Source organism: Lepidochelys olivacea (genome assembly GCF_965140295.1).
Source record: "Lepidochelys olivacea isolate rLepOli2 genome assembly, chromosome: 8".
NCBI classification, from domain to species: domain Eukaryota; kingdom Metazoa; phylum Chordata; order Testudines; family Cheloniidae; genus Lepidochelys; species Lepidochelys olivacea.
The window spans coordinates 18,896,947-18,914,004 of record NC_140418.1 but is presented as its reverse complement, the minus strand read 5'-3'; the positions used below and the strand labels follow the sequence as shown (position 1 = coordinate 18,914,004).

General features: G+C 44.6%; 1 protein-coding gene across 2 annotated transcripts in view; it reads left to right on the top strand.

Moving 5' to 3' along the window:
• The window catches only part of DPYSL3 (dihydropyrimidinase like 3), a 72,216-nt gene that overhangs the window by 31,754 nt on the left and 23,404 nt on the right, over positions 1–17,058 (top strand). For both annotated transcript variants that reach the window (XM_084637533.1, XM_084637534.1), the window contains exon 2: positions 15,412–15,500. In XM_084637533.1, coding sequence (XP_084493659.1) covers positions 15,412–15,500 — 89 coding nt within the window. The remainder of the gene's footprint in view (positions 1–15,411; positions 15,501–17,058) is intronic.

The following is a 17,058-nucleotide window of genomic DNA, read 5'->3' as shown; positions in this document are numbered from 1 at the left end:
TTTAAAGATCAATGCAGTTAAGGGTTCTGTATATTAGACGGGCAAGGTTTAAACAACAGAGTGTGTTTTACAGTCACAGTGGCTTTTCTTCATCCATAGACTACAAGGTATTATCTAAATGTAAAACATTATCAACTAAATTACTCGCTATACTGCTCCTTTATCTGCTGCATCAGGTGCAGCACTTTCACTGTCTGAAGCGCTGTGCAGTAGCACAGGGTGACCACACCTACTCTCAGAGTGCCTTCATCATGCCACTTCTCAGGAAAGAGAAAGAGGCTTGGACCGACATGTTTTCTCAGAAGCCACAGGAAGCCTGCTGCAGGGGAGTCCTGTCAACACTTCCAGATGCCGGGCTTTCTATGGGATTTTTCATGTTCTGATCTGTCCTGCTACTTCCTTTTTGGGACACAGCCTCTATCTCTGTTGTGGGTTCATTTGTTTCTGGACTACAGGAAAATGAGAGGCTGTGTGGATGTTCTTCCTGTGAAGGTGATCCTGGGCTCCACAGCTGGCTACCTAGTTGATGTTTTGTTTTCCTCCTGAATTGTGTATAACTCTGCTTTCCTCCTGGGAGTGATTCTGGCTGTAAGATGAAAGAGGAGAATTCCATTTGAGAGCTAAAATATTTTCTTCAACATCCAAATGCAAACAAAATCCTGACTGAATGAGATTAAAAAAAGTGGCACAAAGGGAATTTGTCTTTATTTTAAAACAACCCTTTGCTCTTTTCTGCAACCTTTTATATGAGGATCTCAAAGTACTTTACAAATGATGGGCCTGCTCCTCCTGAATTCAATAGGAATTTTTGCTACTGAGAGCAGGGTCTCACTCATTATTAATAAATCTCACAGTGCTACATTTTTCCCTCCACTAAATCCTGACATCAAACTACTGAAGCTTTAAAGGCTATGGTCAATTGTGAGTGCACCATTTGACTTTCTTTTCCTAGTAACCCTCTTGGCCACTTTTAAAGCTCTATAATTACTGCAGTATTTTTGCTCTCCAGGACTCTGCTTTTTTGCCCGCTCTTGAAAGCCAGCCCCAGCTTTAATTGGGGTGGAGGGGAGTGAGGCACTATTTCTGAAGTTCTTGATTTCAGATGGCCCTTGTACCAAGGAAAATTCCTTGAGCTCCAGAGGAAGCAATGAAGGAATGAATGTAGGCATATTTTGTATCTCTGGTTGGTAGTTCCACTTTCAACTGCTTCTGTTCCCAGGGAGAAATGAGCCTGTTCAGTCATTCTGTTAGCTGTTGAGGGCTGTGGCCCTGCATATCATCTTTCAATCACTTTACAAGTTCCTTTTTTTTTTTTTTAAGAGTCCAAATTTGTCTCATCCCAGCATCTGTTTTGTCCCCACCAGGGCGCATAGCAGCATCTATGGGTAAGTGGTCACCAGTGGAGCTATACATCTTATCAGAATAGAATTTGGAGGTGTATAACACCATTTGGAAATGAAGTATCTCAAAGTACCTTCTTGCATCACAGTTAAGATCACATGAATGCTGTGGCTGTGAAGGCAAAGGCAGCTCTTGGTCAGTGCTCCAAGGTAGCTCACTTGAAGTCTTGCGCATGAGAAATGTGGTCTGTTGAGAGAGAGAATAATGGGCATAACACTGTATCTCTCACTCTCAAGAGAGCAGTGGCTTCAGCTGTTCCCTCATGAGCCACTAGCAATTGGCAGGAGGAAATTTGGTTTAGTGGGTTTTTTCCAGAAGGATGTGTTGGGATTTAGAGGATATACAGTGCTTCGGAATTACAAGCATTTGGAAATCAAAGGGATCTAGTTGTGGGACTCCGTGTTCTTCCTCAGCCCTTTGGTTCCTCCCCCATGTCAAACAGCAAAATTGCAGCATAAACTGTCTCTTGGATTGACCATCTTGTTATTGTTAGCGACTGTTTCTAGGAGGCCCAGAGTTTTCCTCGTGAATCTATTTCCAAGGGCTACTGGTGATAGGCAAGGAATCCAGTGCAATGGAGGAGCCAAGCATTTGAGTGGTAGATGGTTAGTGAAGTGTGTGTGTATACAGTACATGTCAGCATGGGCTGGAAGGACAGCATAGTAAAGGATTGTAGAGAGGTTAGAGATGGCTAAAGTGTGATGAACTCTGAAGGGGGACCAGAGGGAGACCTGGGGCAGTTGATTTGGTTGTGCCCAGAGAGTCTGTTTTATAGGATGTGGGGACAAACATTGAGCAGCTGGAGAGGTTCATCAGATAATTCTTGGCTCATCCAGAAATATTACTTCCTTCTTCAGGACTGTAAGTGCTGCTGCTTATACAATGCCATAGAAGTTGAGGGCACTTTAGAAATCAATAAATGACATGATCCCTGCCATGAGGAACTAATAGTTCACGTCAGTAATAATTCTTGGACCCCAGGTCAGGAGAAAGTCATTTCAGCCCCTCAATTTCTATGAGCAGAGATGCTCCTGGTCACCTCCTTCCCCCAAATTTATCTTTAGATATAAGAAAGATAATTCACTCCTCTTCCCATTAGGAGGTAGATAAGCATGATTATCCCCATTTTGCATAATGAGAAACTGAGGCCCAGAGAAGTGAAGTGACTCGCCTGAAATCATGCAGTAAGTATTTGGCAGAGCAATGGATAGAATCCAGATGTTATGATTCTCAGTCTTGTGCTTTGACGGCTAGATCCATCCTCCTCTCCAGATAGCATAGATTGGGGTTCTCAAACTTTTTCATACTATGGACCATGTTGTACTAGATAGCTTGTCTTGTGGCCAGTCCTGTTCCATTCACAACTGCAGGTACCACTCATCCTCCGCCCCCCACTCATGATTGCGTTAACACCTTTTATGGCAACTACAGCAATTGCTTATGTGGAAAACCTGTGTTTAGCCTCTTTACTGTGATTTAGCAGGTGGAAACAAGCAGAAGGGCCACCACCATGTGACCAGCCAGCTCTCTGCAGACCCCCAGCTGCTACGATGAAGTGAGCTGTAGCTCATGAAAGCTTATGCTCAAATAAATTTGTTAGTCTCTAAGGTGCCACAAGTCCTCCTTTTCTTTTTGCGGATACAGACTAACATGGCTGCTACTCTGAAACCTACACCACCCATGACCCATAGAAAATAGGTAGATAGAGGTAGATAGATATTTACCACCCCTACAATTCCAAATCATGGCACCCACTGGGCTCTTGTATAGGTAGGAGGGGACAAAATTGGGACTTACGCCTATGAGAGGGGGACATCAAACCACTGGTGCAAGACCATTTGTTCCTTTAATGAGAGGAGAATTTAAAGCCACACATCTGCTTCCATGGAATGCTTACCTATGCTTTTGTGTCTTGTAAACAGGGTGAGCGCCGCTGCCCCTGCCTAGAGGTTGCGTGCCTTTCTGGAATTGCTGCCTCTGGTCATGCTGTGAAGCATCATGCTGTGAAGCATTACGATCATACCCAATATTTTGGGATGTGAGCTGAGTATGGACATGATAGAATGTAACTATTTAAAAAAAATGTATTCCCTCAATCAAAAATGCTAATGTCAAGAATGCAGGAAAAGGATAAAGGAGTTGAGGAGTGAGATGTCTGCTGTCTCACCAAGGATTTTGGCAAAGTTGCACTAGGAGGAAACTTTGAGCCAAGCTTAGATTCAACTAGGGTTTCGGCACATAGTCTGTGCCTGCAAAAGAAATGCACTTGGAACTGATTGCGCAAAGCTTGTTATAGGATTGGTTTTCAGAGATTCTGTCGCTGACTTTCTTTGGGATGTATGAGTGTGCAGCAACTCCTGAAAATTAGGCCACATACTTGTGCCCGCAATGAGGTAGCGAGATGTGCAACAGCTAAGAGTTGTATCTGTGACGAGAGGGCTGACAACATGACCTGCAGAGCCCGTACCGTCTGAGGATCTAATGGTGCCTTACAAATAGCAAGTCTCTCAACACCTCTCCACAGATCTAGCCATATCCCCATTTCACAGGGTACTAAACTGAGGTTACAGAGCAGAGAAGTGCATTTTTGTCCCAGGTTACGTGGCAAGTCTAGCAGAGCCTGAAAGAGAGCCCAGGAATCCAGACTCTTGGTCTCCTCCATGTAACCCTATGACCATACTCTCTCCACAGTTCTCTGCACGTTGCAGATAAATGTCCCTTGGCCAACAATGGCTAATGTAGCAGCCTGACGCTGGCTGGCAAGGAGACTCGGTGGGTGTGGAAAAGCACAAATGAGCTTTGGCAGGGTGAACAGTGTCTTTATTGTAATCTGAGGCTGCTCTGAGTGAACATGCTTTAGAAGCCCGGCCATTACTCAGGCCCATTTCCTCAAAAGTGTTTCAGTCCGTTCCCCCCAAGTCCCCTTACATCTGGACACCTCCTAAACAGATTCCAGAGCCCATAGACATGAGGTCATTTTTTTCTTGAAACTAATGGATAGGAGCTAATGCAGATCTTCCTCTTTCTCATTCATATGGGGAGCGTGTCTGGCACCAATGCCCAGGATGAACCCCAGATAAAGCTATATCCTTTTAATTGAGGCTTCATTCATCCTCTAGCTTATAATATAATAAGCTATACAAATATAATATACAAATTTCTATAATATACAAATAAAGTCATTAGGGTCATTAGCAGTTATTAGCAATGAGCAGCCCTTCACAGCTGCAACAAAATGGCCATTTAAATAAAAAAATATGTAGAGTTCCCCAGATTATGTCATCATTTTATCCAGTAATTGTAATAAAATCCTCCCTTAATGGTTTAAGTGTTTTCGTCTCCTTATTTGAGTAACAGTCATTTGTCTCTCTTTATATTTTCAAGTCAGTGGAGTAAGGCATGTAGAATCATTTTTCTTCCACCTCAGCTGCCTTGTCTTCAGCTGTCACTGATTGACTGTCCCTCCCCTTTCTAGAAGGAATGAATCCCAGGGGCCTGCTGAGAAAACAAGTCAGATTAAATTTATAAGGATGTGGTTAAGATAAAAATCGCAGATCCAGTCCTGCAATCTGCTCTTGGCAGGTTTATCCTTATGTCCTTGCAATGAAGTCCTCTTGAAGTCAGTGGGGTTCCGCATAGGTCTACCTGTGTGGATGTGATTTCAGGATTGGGACACATGTTTGGGATTTTTTAAAATAATGTCCTTTCCTGTGTCGTTAGCCCAGGTCCTGATTAGTGAACATTTGGTAGGTTTGGTAGCAAGCGTTAACAGGACTGACCCTTAGGTTGCAAATCTGAGTTTTAAAATTCTAATTCCTTTTTTCCACTTAACCTTTGTTTCCTTTCTTTTGCCTTTCTTGGCAAATAATGCCAAATGTTTCCATTAATGTTGTTGTATTTTGTAGGGATTCCTTTTTTTTTTTTTTTACGGTAACAAATGTTCAAAACTGGAGCCCAAATAGCTCAAGAGAATGATGCTGTCAGATAGTTTTTTTAGTTCTTATTTTTTGTTTACTGTCTTCTGTCTGAAGCTAAGAAGTAAACACTCTGCTCCCTTTCCCATAACGGACATACTTCTTCAATTCTGAAAACGCTGATTCTTCCCTCCACCTCCCAGCGTCTTGAATGTTGCTGAGATGAATGTGTCTAAAAAGCACATCAGTTCATGTAGCATATTTGTGCTGCAGTGATAAACTACCTGCTCAGAGTAAGAGAACAAGTGACTCTGCTCCTGAAATCACTGGGAGCATTGTCAATGGGCTCTGAAGCAGTTAATCGTGTGTTGTTAGTGAATTGGTGCTGCAGGAGTAACAGGGTGGGGATGGTATTTTTGTATTTCACACACAAATGGTGGCCACGAAGCTTTTATTCAGATTCTTAGCAGTGGAATTGACATTTATATTTCCCCATCAAATTCTAAATATAGATCAAACTTTGGCCCCAGAGGATCTGGACAGAGTCCCTTTTAGCTGGACAGGATAAACTCTGATAAGTTACTTGCCACAAAACTGAGTCTTGTTACTGACCAGATCTGTTAGTTTTAAATGATAAATTCTCCTCTGGAGGGGGACTCATTAGGATGATGCCCCTAATCAGCATGTGAGGTATTTATTTTTATTTTTTATTGTTGGTTTTAAGGGTATGGATGAGAGAAGAGCAACCATACACTTAAGACTATGAAGTTCATGTAATAGACTTATTATCAGAGCAGGTTAGCAACTGCAAGTTCTCTGGAACAGGGACTGTGTCTGATGCTGACTCTTCTAAATTGTCACCTGCATTTATTACAATGCTGTGTAAATGCTGTCATACATTACAGAGTCACATCTCCTCTGACCTCTTTGGTAGACCCATTGACTTATCCCCTTCTCTGGCCTTGTTCCAATGTTCCTCTTGCCTTTCAGGAGACAGCACTTACAGTCAGATTGTCCCAAGAGCTCAACACTCGCAGTTGGAGACACGCTTTCAAAAGAGAGCTCAGCACCTTGGCCACTGAGCTCTCTGGGAAATCTGGCTCTTAGTGTCACAGTGAGTGCTGCTGGGGGTGGAGCACTTTTGAGAACTTGGCCCTTAGTGTCTGTGACTGATCCGACTGTCTCTGTTGGGGTGTCCCATTTCTGTCTGCCCTAAGACTTCTCCAGTTGTGGTTTCTCTCTTTTCAGTTGTGTCTCACTCGCTTCTTTCTCTTATTTTCTCTCTGATACCCAGCAGTATAGGATGAGTGCACTAGGCAACGTATCACCCGACCAGATCGTCATTGTCCCCATAAAACATTGATGCCTTATTTATTTAAGGTGCCATTGGGCAGGTGGTGTCAAATATATTTTTATTTTTTTTAAAGAATCCATTCTAAAGAGGCTTCAGTCTGCAAGACCTGCTGTACATGAGCTCTGTATGATGAGGTGCTGCCAGGCCTGCTCTGCTTATAATGGAGTGTGTGCTGTTAACCTGTGTTTGCATTCACTATGTGGGGGAGGAAAGGTGATGACCAAAAAGTCCTCAAGATCAGAAGCATTTGATGATTTTTTTTCTCTGGGCTTGGCAACAGCAGTAGCTGCATCCTACAGCCTAATGATATTGTCTAGCATAGCTAGCATCGAGGTGACTAGCTATAAGGAATGTGTGGATAAAGCAGACAGCTAAGGAAATCTGATGAGCTCAAGGAAAAAGGAAGAGGAGGGTGAAAATTAGGCATGTATTCCAGTAAAGTCAAAGTAACCGCAGCTTGGGCTGGTACACTGATACATGTACATGTATATATGGAGCTTAACACTAATGCCTCGTCACAACACTCTGGTTAGACAGGCAAATAAGTAGAGATAAGCATGATTCAAAACCTCTAATCCAAACAGTCTTTGAATGCTGGTAAAGTTTGGATCTGGATTCAAAATGTATTACCCTTGGGCCCTAGTCTGTAATTTCTCAGGGTGCAGATGCGAGGCATAGTGATGTTAAGCAGGTTGCCCAAGGCCACACAGGGAGCCAGTGTCAGAGCCTGGATTCAAACTCCAGGGTCCCTGCCTCGCAGTCTGGGTCTCAGACCACAGCTTGAGCACTACAGGCAATGAGAGAGCGAACACAGCAAAACAAAATGAGCTGAATGTATTTAATGCCATTGAATATCTAGGAAGACCTGGAAATCATTGTTTCAGCCCAAACCATTAGAAGCAGGGAAAGCCCTAGATTCTGCCTGTGCCTGTTGAGCAATTCATCGGCGTTTGGCTTATTTTATGTAAAATGCAAAGTCTTTCCAAGTGCTTAGAACCGAAAGGCAAAGTAGTCTGGCCTTTCACCTGCTAACTCAAAGGGACCATCCCCCTGCATCTTGTACAGATGCCTGTAAACATGGTGTAAACTGAAGAACAGCTCAGGCACACAGCCCCTCAAAACACACCCTGGCTGGGCTGAATTAGAATGTTGCATAATTTGGTGGTTATGTGCCTAAAGCCACAATCCCCAACGCTGGCTGCCAGCTTGAAAGTATAAGGTCAGCTTTGGAACGGGCTGCCTCCACAAATAGATGATGAACAATTGCCTGCAATTTTGAATTTCCCACTGACACATTCCAAAGTCCAGATCCCTTGTCTCTGGGGACTGTAGCTTGGCCACCTTTCGGATTTGGTTGAAGGATTTTTCCTCCTCTTGCTAATGATAGAGAACAGGTGATTCCTCGATGCCCTTGAGCTCTTTCTAAGCAGCTATGTACTTATCTAATCTCCATCTTCTTACCCTGCATTATTACTGGGGCTCTTTATTTTTGGTTTTTATTTTATTTAAAATTTCCTGGAAATGTATTGGTGCTTGTTACAAAAATAATCAAGTGAAAATTTGTGCAAAAAATTAACTTAACCATTTTTCTAATATTGGAGGACAGAAGAAAAAGCAACAAATAGAGAATTTTAAGAGTCTGGAAAGTAAAAGCAGTTTGATGCTGTGCTTTATTTCACGAACTGAGTCTTAACAGTATGTATACATATACACCTGCATGTGTATGCATGTCAGTATCTTCCATGACATTCTCTTCCTTTAGTAGGCAGCTTCGCATTTACACTTAGACTGATTTATCATTGATATAAACTCGTCTGCCTGATATAATGAATTGGATTTTCTTTACATAATCAGGATTTTCATGTACTTGAGTGGTCCAAAATTGGGATGAAAGTTGGTTAAAACCAAATAATAGCTTTTGTAAAACCTGGAATTTTTTTCAGTAAAAACCAGAAATGAAGGGCCTTAATTATAATCCTCTGCTCTTCCATAGCCGCCTGCCTCTCAAGCACCAAAACTGAGCATGGATATGGGGGATAGAAGAGGGAAGAGAGTTCATCAGAGAACTGCCTATAGCGGAGGGGGACCACTTAATATTTTTTCAAATAGTGAAAAAATGCTGGTAAAGTTTGGATCTGGATTCAAAATGTATTATCCTTGGGCCCTGGTGTTTTGCTTCCCTCCTCACTTGCCTGTAATCAGTTCAGCTGGCTGCCACCCACAGCTGAGGTTTCCTTAGGATGACTATGGAAGTTGCATTTGGTTTGCAGGCCTGAGAAGGCTGGTCCATATCATGCTGTAGTTTTTTTTTAACCTATATTAGTGACATTATGCAGCTCCAGTAGGGAGGAGCTATCAGGCATACTGTGCTGAGCACAGAGTAGCTTCTTGCCCACAGCAGCTGTTGAAATGGGGGTTCGGTATCCTTCAGAAAACCCTACCAAATCTGAACAATGGTCAGCATGTGTGTTCAATACACAGGCTTGTGCTCTCCTCACTCAGCACACTCTCCATTCATGGGACTGGTCCAAAACCCATACAAGCCAGTCAAAAAACTCCCATTGACTTCACTGGGGCTCAGGCTTTGTGTGTGCTCACATCCAAGTCACAGCACTTAGGGCGGGATTTGATCCTGTGGATCAGAGTCAGGCAAAACTCCCACTCTCTGCTTTAATGGGAGTTTTGTCCAAGTAAAACTCTGCAGGTTCAGGACCACAGCTGTGATACTCTCAGCTGCAACAAATCTTAGCAGCACCGTGATGTGTATGTATTAAGTGGTGGCATCTGGAAGAGACATGCTGATCAATCAGTATTTTATTTTGTCCTGTCATTTAGCAAGGACAGGAGAAATTCATAGGAAATTCAGCTTCAGACAGGGTATAAACAGTCACTAGCATTCGCTGAAAGAAAAGGAGTACTTGTGGCACCTTAGAGCCTAACAAATTTATTAGAGCATAAGCTTTCGTGAGCTACAGCTCACTGCTGATTGGGTAGGTACATGGGTGTGCTTGGCAAGCAGGTAAAGAAAGAATGTTCCTGCAATCTAGAATAGATTTGGAACATTTAAAAGAAAGGAACAGGCCATAACAGGTAGTGAAGGGAGAGAAACCATAGGGCTTATCTACATAAATGACTAGTTTGTGGCAAGGGTGTGAATCTGCCCTCTACTAGCCTGCCATGGTCTAACCCTCTGTGTGTACCGTGCTGACATGTGTTTACAGTTTGTTAGAGCACTTTGAGCTAGTCCTGTTTTCAGAGGACTAGATCAGAGTGCTTTAACAAACTGTTAGCACGCATCAGGAAGGTGCCCATGGACAGTTAGTCCACGACAGGCTAATACGGGATAGATTCACACCCCAGCTTGCTGAAGGGTTGTCAACCCTCCAGGATTGTCCTGGAATCTCCAGAAATTAAAGATTAATTTTCTTTAATTAAAGACTGTCATGTGATGAAATCTCCAGAAATATGTCCAACCAAAACTGGCAACCCTAGCTTGTTCGTGTAGACAAGCTGCTAGTGTATGCAAGTAGGGGAGAACTGTCCTGGAGGGGTCAGGAGGAAGGAGACCAGATTTTTTTTTTCCAGTTGATTGGTTTATTTTTGCTTGGTTTTTTGGCAATTAAAATAGGTAATTTTTACAACTATTTTATTTCTTTAATAACTTCAGTTATTCCAGATTCTCTGAACTTCTAGCCAAGCAATTCTGAGCAGTATCTGGGGCTTCCCGAACTCCCTGTCTAAAGGTACCAGGGATGTGTGTTGGTGTGTGCTCTTCCACTGCATTGTGTGCATCCCTAGGCACAAGCTGGTGGGGACTGAAGTGTAGGAGGCAGAGCTTTTGGTGGGAATTTCCTTGCCATGTCAGTGTCTGCCAGAGCCTTGCGGCCCCTAGGGACAGACATTCATTTTTTCTACATTTAGTATAAATTCTGAACCCATTAGATCAGGTTGAAGTTCTGCTTTCCCACTAGTTACTACACTCAGTCACTAACTGCTAGGACTGTACAGAATGCAATATAAGCAGAGCAGCAGCACGGAACTCGGGACTCAGCAGAGATGGGAAATAAACATTTGGTTAATGTATGTTTATAATAACAGTAGTAATCTCCATGTTGGGCTTTCCTGACGCTATTCACCAAAATCAGTGTCGGTTACTAAATATTTAGTTGGTGTATCCAGAGATCTCTAAGTGTTTGCAGAGGTGAGGGAAGCTTTAATATCCTTACTATACAGATAAAGATACTGACACACCAAGTCAGGTTGTGACTTTCTCAAGGTTGCAGAGAGAGTCAGTAACAGCCGGTCTCCTGACTCCATCCCAGTGCTGTAACCACTGCCTTAACCTCCTGCTGCTTTTGAAGAGAGGTAACATAGTCGGTCACTTGCCCTCTCAGTACTGCTGCATTTCCATCTTTTGTTTAGCCCCTTTAGACACTCCCCTTGGGCTAACCTGTACAGCTAGATATATAACCGGTGGACACACCCCAGTTCCCAAATACTTTTTCTAGCAGGTGAACCTTTTAAAATGCCTAGTTCTGCTGTCTGAACTTTAAGTCAATCATGAAAGGGAGCAGGGGAAGCTGCAAGGCCTCTCGCTGCAAGGCCATTTTGGTGCGGGGGGCTGGTACACCTTCAGTCTGTGTCTGTTTGACTTTCCATGTGGGATGTGAGTTCAAGGCCTATTTTAATGCCACATATTTAGGGTGCAGAGAGGGGTGAGGCTATTTCAGCTGCTGGTAATCAAGGATTTAGGCAATACAATAATGGAGAGCCTTTGCAAGGTAAAACCTTGACTAATTTCCAAGATTTTTCTCTCCAGGACCCAGAGCCAAGGTGCAGTCAGAGTTCCGAGCGTTGTTCATTAAAACCCCTTCCCCACCCTGTTTCTTTGTCTTGTTTGCATGTGATTGAGAATGTACAAACAAGCAGCTCTCAGGTGATTTGGCTGTTGCATGCAGAAGAGGCCCCCAGGAGGATATTTCTCTCATTTTACGCTAGGTTGCCAGTTGCAAGGTGATCTTTCCAGAGTTCACTAACTGAAGAAGAGGATAGGGGTGGGGAGATATAGGGGGGACACTCTGAACTTGCTGTAGAAGGAAGGGCTGTGAGCGAGAGTTGAGAATGACATTGGCTGATGAGTGCGGATGGAACCTTCAGTCAGTGTTGGCTGGGGGGGGTCTGATACTAAAATGCTACTTTCCTACCAGTGGAAATAGAGGAAGATGCTGCTGTTGGTACTGAGTGGTTGAGAGTACAGTAAAGGAGGGATGGGTTTTGAAAAGTGATGGGGCAGATAAGAACATTGCCAGGGTCGGAGATTAGTTTTTAAAAAAAATCTGATGATTGAAGGGGACTGCTTAGATCCCATGTATCTTCTTTTGAGAAGACTAAATCTTGTATGGCATCCCCAGAAAAGACCGTTAGAAGTTGTCCATGTTGATTGTCCCTGGAGCTGGGCTGGTTAGACTCAACTGTCAGCTAAGCTCTGGGGGCAAGAGTGGGGGGAAGTGATTTCCAGCCTGCTCCTGCCCTGAACCTGCAGGCTCCACAGCAGCCCCCGGGACAGGGGCTTAGCACCCTCTTCACCTCCCCCCTCGGGTCTTACCCCCAGGGAGCGCGGGGTTGCTCCGTCCCCTAGGCACCCTACCATGCTGAGCCACCTCTTTGGCCAGGTTCCACAAAGCCCCTGCAGTCAGATTCCCTGGGCCCTGGTGCACAATCATCCGTAGGGCTTAACCCTTTCCTGCCTGCGCTGTAACCGGAGGCAGCTGGGTTATGGCCAGTAGCAGCCTGGAGGTGTTAGCTGCCTTTCGACACTGTGCGAGCAAGAAGGGATAAGCTGCTTCCAGACACATGGGGGCGGGAGAGAAGAGATGAGCTCTGCAAAGACAAGGGCCAGGTCATCCCTTTCCCCCACCCTTCCCTCCCGCACAGTGCAGAAAGGCTGCTGCTGGCCACATTCTGGTGTGAACCTTGGCAGAAATCTGGGGAGGGGGGCTTGTATAGCTGGTGGCCTACATTTCCACTTCCATCTGCACCTGAAAGGATACTATCCATGCTGGCAACACAAGCTCATGTGACCTGACATTACACAAGGGTCGCTTTTGGCTTGGTAGCGTTAGTTTTTTTCTTCTGGGGAAGTATGTCCACAACAGTAGTAAGGGGAAAACCGTTGAAAAAACAAAATATTAATGGGTCGTACAGGAAGGGCAAGTAGTTCTCAAGACCATGAACCTCAAAAGCTAATACTCTGGGTGACCTCTGACATTTGAGATAAGGATCAACCACAACCTTATCTGGGGGGAGGGAGGGAGAGACAGAAAATACGGAACAATTTGCCCATTTTAAAGAAAAAGCAGGAGGGCTTAAATACGGGACTGTCCCTTTAAAAACGGGACGTCTGGTCACTCTACTTATATGGAATATAAAATGGGTGTGGTGGACCCCACTCCCATTTCCACTGGACACACATATTCACATCACAAAAACCACCAGCACAGCTGGAGCTTCTTGGCAGTCTTGAAGTGTTAATAGAAACCCAGGATTGAATGGGTTATGGAGACTTGAGCGACCCATAGAGGTACTGTAAATAGTGCAGAACTTCTGCATCTAGAGCTTTTACCTTTACCTTATCTTGTACTTTTCACTAGTCCTGAATTTTACTTATATATTAAAAAGAAAAACGAGAGAAAAGTATGACTTTTTGGAAGGGTGATTTTTTCCCCTTGTGCAAAATATCACTCTAAGGACAAAAAAGTGAGCTTGATTATGCTAGAGAGAGAAATCTTTCATCCTTGAGCTTTGGGGTTTATTTCACAATCTTGGTAACTTTCTAATCTTTGTCTAATAATATACAAATATCCAAAGAAATGGGAATGTGTTTCTTATAACTTTATGCCAATTACTGACACAGAGCCTGGTCTAAAGCCCAGTGAATTCAGTGGAAAGACGCCCATTGATTTTTGTTGGGCATTAGATCAGGCCAATACTTCATCACTACTGCTGAATTCACATTAGATATTGGTATGTGGTATGGACAGTATAGGCATATTTATCATTTGCATACTATGTTTAGGAAGCATTGAGTTCTTTCTCAACAATTGAAAAAACACCTGTGCTTTGTGTAACTCATCTGTTATGTCCTATATCAGGGGTCGGCAACCTATGGCACGTGTGCCAAAGACAGCACGCGAGCCCATTTTTAATGGCACGCTGCTGCCTTCTGGGGCAGCAGCAGCGTGCCATTAAAAATCCGGCCCGGCCCACTCTTCTCTGCCCCCAGCCCCCTCCCGTGGGAGCAGGGGGCAAGGGGCAGAAGCTTGGTCCTGCTGGCTCCCCTGCCTCTTCCCGCAGTGTGCTGGGTTGCTGCCCCTCCTCCTCTCTGTCTTCCCTGCTGGCAGATCAGCTGATGGCCCTTGCGAGGGTGGGATCAGTGTGCTTGCTGCTCCTGGTGGAGGCAGAGAAGCAGGAGGCCTGAGCCCTGCAGCCCCGCACACCCCCTAGGCCCCAGCCCTGAGCCCCTCTCACACACACCCGGCCCTCTGCTTGACTTCTTCAGCCCCCCATAAGCCCAGCCCTGACTCTGGCACCCCCACACATACACAGGCCCTCCACACCCCATGCCCTGACACCTGCACCCGCCTCACAGGCCCCCAGCCCTCTGCCCTGACTCTTGCAACCCCCACATCCCCAGCCCCCCCACATCCTGACTCTTGCACCCCCACATTCCCTCCCCCACCCTGAGCACCAAACGGGAGCTCCTGTACCCACCCACCCCCATATTCCCACCTGCACCCCTCCCACCAAATGGGAGCTGCCCAGGTAAGCACTCCTGCCCCAACCCTGAGCCCCCTCCCTCATTCTAGCTCCTGGCCAGACCCTACACCCCAACCCCCAGCCTGCTCCTTCACCCCGAGTCCTGTGCTCAGTGCACTCCCACCCTCAGCTCAGTGCAGAGAGAGAGGACGAGAATGGGCCAGAACCAGGGAGAAGGTAGGTACCCACTCTATATGGGCAGGGCTGGGACCCCAGACCGGCAGCGGGCTGAGCGGGTCCAGCAGCCGGGATCCCAGCTGGCAGGAGCCGGCGGATGGAACCCCTGAGCGGCAGCGGGCTGAGCCGCTAAGCCCACTGCCGGTCTCGGGTCCCGGCCGCAGGCCCCACTCAGCCAACGAAACCCCAGACCAGCAGCGGGCTGAGCAGGCCAGCAGCATAAGATCAACATTTTAATTTAATTTTAAATGAAGCTTCTTAAACATTTTGAAAACCTTGTTTATTTTACAATACAACAATAGTTTAGTTATATAATAGACTTTTTTATAGGGAGAGAGATCTTCTAAAAAACATTAAAATGTATTACTGGCACGTGAAACCTTAAATTAAAGTGAATAAATGAAGACTCGGCACACCACTTCTGAAAGGTTGCTAACCCCTGTCCTATATGTTAGGTGAAGTAATGCCAAAGACTCGAAAATTCAGGTTGCATTAAGCTATTTGCCACTGTTAAACCTGTTTTATACAGAAATAGCTTAATACAACCTGAATTTTCGAGTCTTTGGCATTACTTCACCTCAGCACATCACTAAACAGTCAGAATTTATTATCTAAACTAATTCACACTGCATATGGTGTATAGAAGATAATATATTTGCTAAGCACAGCTGTATTGCAGTAAGAAGGCTCCTTGCAGTAACAAGTATATATTTTCTAACACTCATGACTGCTTTATTTCTCCATCCACAGAGTGATCGTCTTCTTATTAAAGGAGGCAGAATCGTCAATGATGACCAGTCGTTCTATGCTGACATTTACATGGAGGATGGTCTCATAAAGTATGTACAGGATTCCCATATTATCTTATCTACTCTTCGTTAGAGGCAGGAGTCTTTTTACCTCTTGACTGCAGGAGTTGTGGGTCTGTGGGCTATTGTATGCCAGTCCAGGTTGGGTGGAGTCTGTAGTTTGCTTGCCCATCCGGTGGGACACTGAATTCCTTCCCCTTTTTCGGTGGAGCGTGTATATGTGTGTGTGTGTGTGTGTGTGTGTGTGTAATCTCATGACATGTTCACACAATAACTCCAGTGAATAGAATTCAGTTAAACTGATAGGTTATGACACAGTATCCATTGTATGCTGAGATAATTCCTGTTCCCACCGCAGTTAGATATTATCTTTTAGTTTCTGTTTTGTCCAGTATCCAGCAGGATTATATGTCACATGAACGACACTTTCCCTAATTATACAAGATCCCATTTGTTAGAGCTAAAGAGGGTGGATATATGCTTTTGAGAAGCTACGTCTTTAAAATTCTCAGAGATTTCAGGCAAAACTGTGGATCTCAGCTTTTCATCTGGCTTCTGGGTGTGTTATGGAGTGCAATAATGACTCCACTGTTTAAAGGCTGAAATTGTTCTAATGTGTAAAGTATATGAAATGGGACTAAATCCCAGTTTGGTGGATTGCAGGCCCTGGGATAGTTCATAGCAAGGGAACTAAAACACTTTCAAAAAAAGCATTCCTTGCCCTGTGGTACAAAGAAAATATTCAGCCTTCCCTTGATGGAAATGTATTTTTAAAACCTGCAGAAGGAAAATAATTTTTAAGAGTCATTTTTTTATGTCTGTTTTAAGCCTGAAGATAAAGGCAGCCTATTAACCACTGATTTGGTGCCATGAAGGAGTCATAGAAAGAAGTAGTGTTTACCGAATATTCAGTACTGGTGTGCGAGAGGTGTTCTAGGCTGGCTGACGCTGAAATGCAGGGATATAGTTCTATTTTACTTCCTTTCCAGATACACCAAAGAGATTGAAAGTTCCCTGATGAGGCCAGCCCGTCTTTTGTGGCCGTGGGGAGGAGGATTTTATACTTCGGGTGCATTTAGGGAGGGGAATGTTATGTGGATCTAGGATACGGAGTTCCAGGATTGTAGGGATTAGAAGTGAAGGGGCGTTTTAGGTTCTAGGTACATATACAGTGGAGGGTTTTAGGTGCACAGGGTCTTAGAGGGGATTTTTAGTGAACTGGGATTTTAGCTGGCTTGCCCACAATGCAGTACTGCAGTTAGCAAAGGTGTCCTTCCTCTCCAAGAAGGACAGGGCCTAAAGGGAATGTCCCTGAGTGGGAAGGCATCTTCCCTAATTACACTGAAGCATGGTGAACACACTTGGGCTTGAAAACCACACTTGAGTTCACAAAAGCTGCAGCCAGCGGTGTCTGTGAGAGAGGCCTTTGTTTGCTTTAGGGACCTTATGATGTGAGTGGAATGGCAAAACCCTGCAAACCCAGGGCTGGCCCAGCAACTGTATCATTGCTCTTAAGAGTTCTCATTCTTTGTAAGAAGTAAGCCTCAGACTTGAGCCTTAAGGGGTGGGGTGGGGAGGTAAATATTTA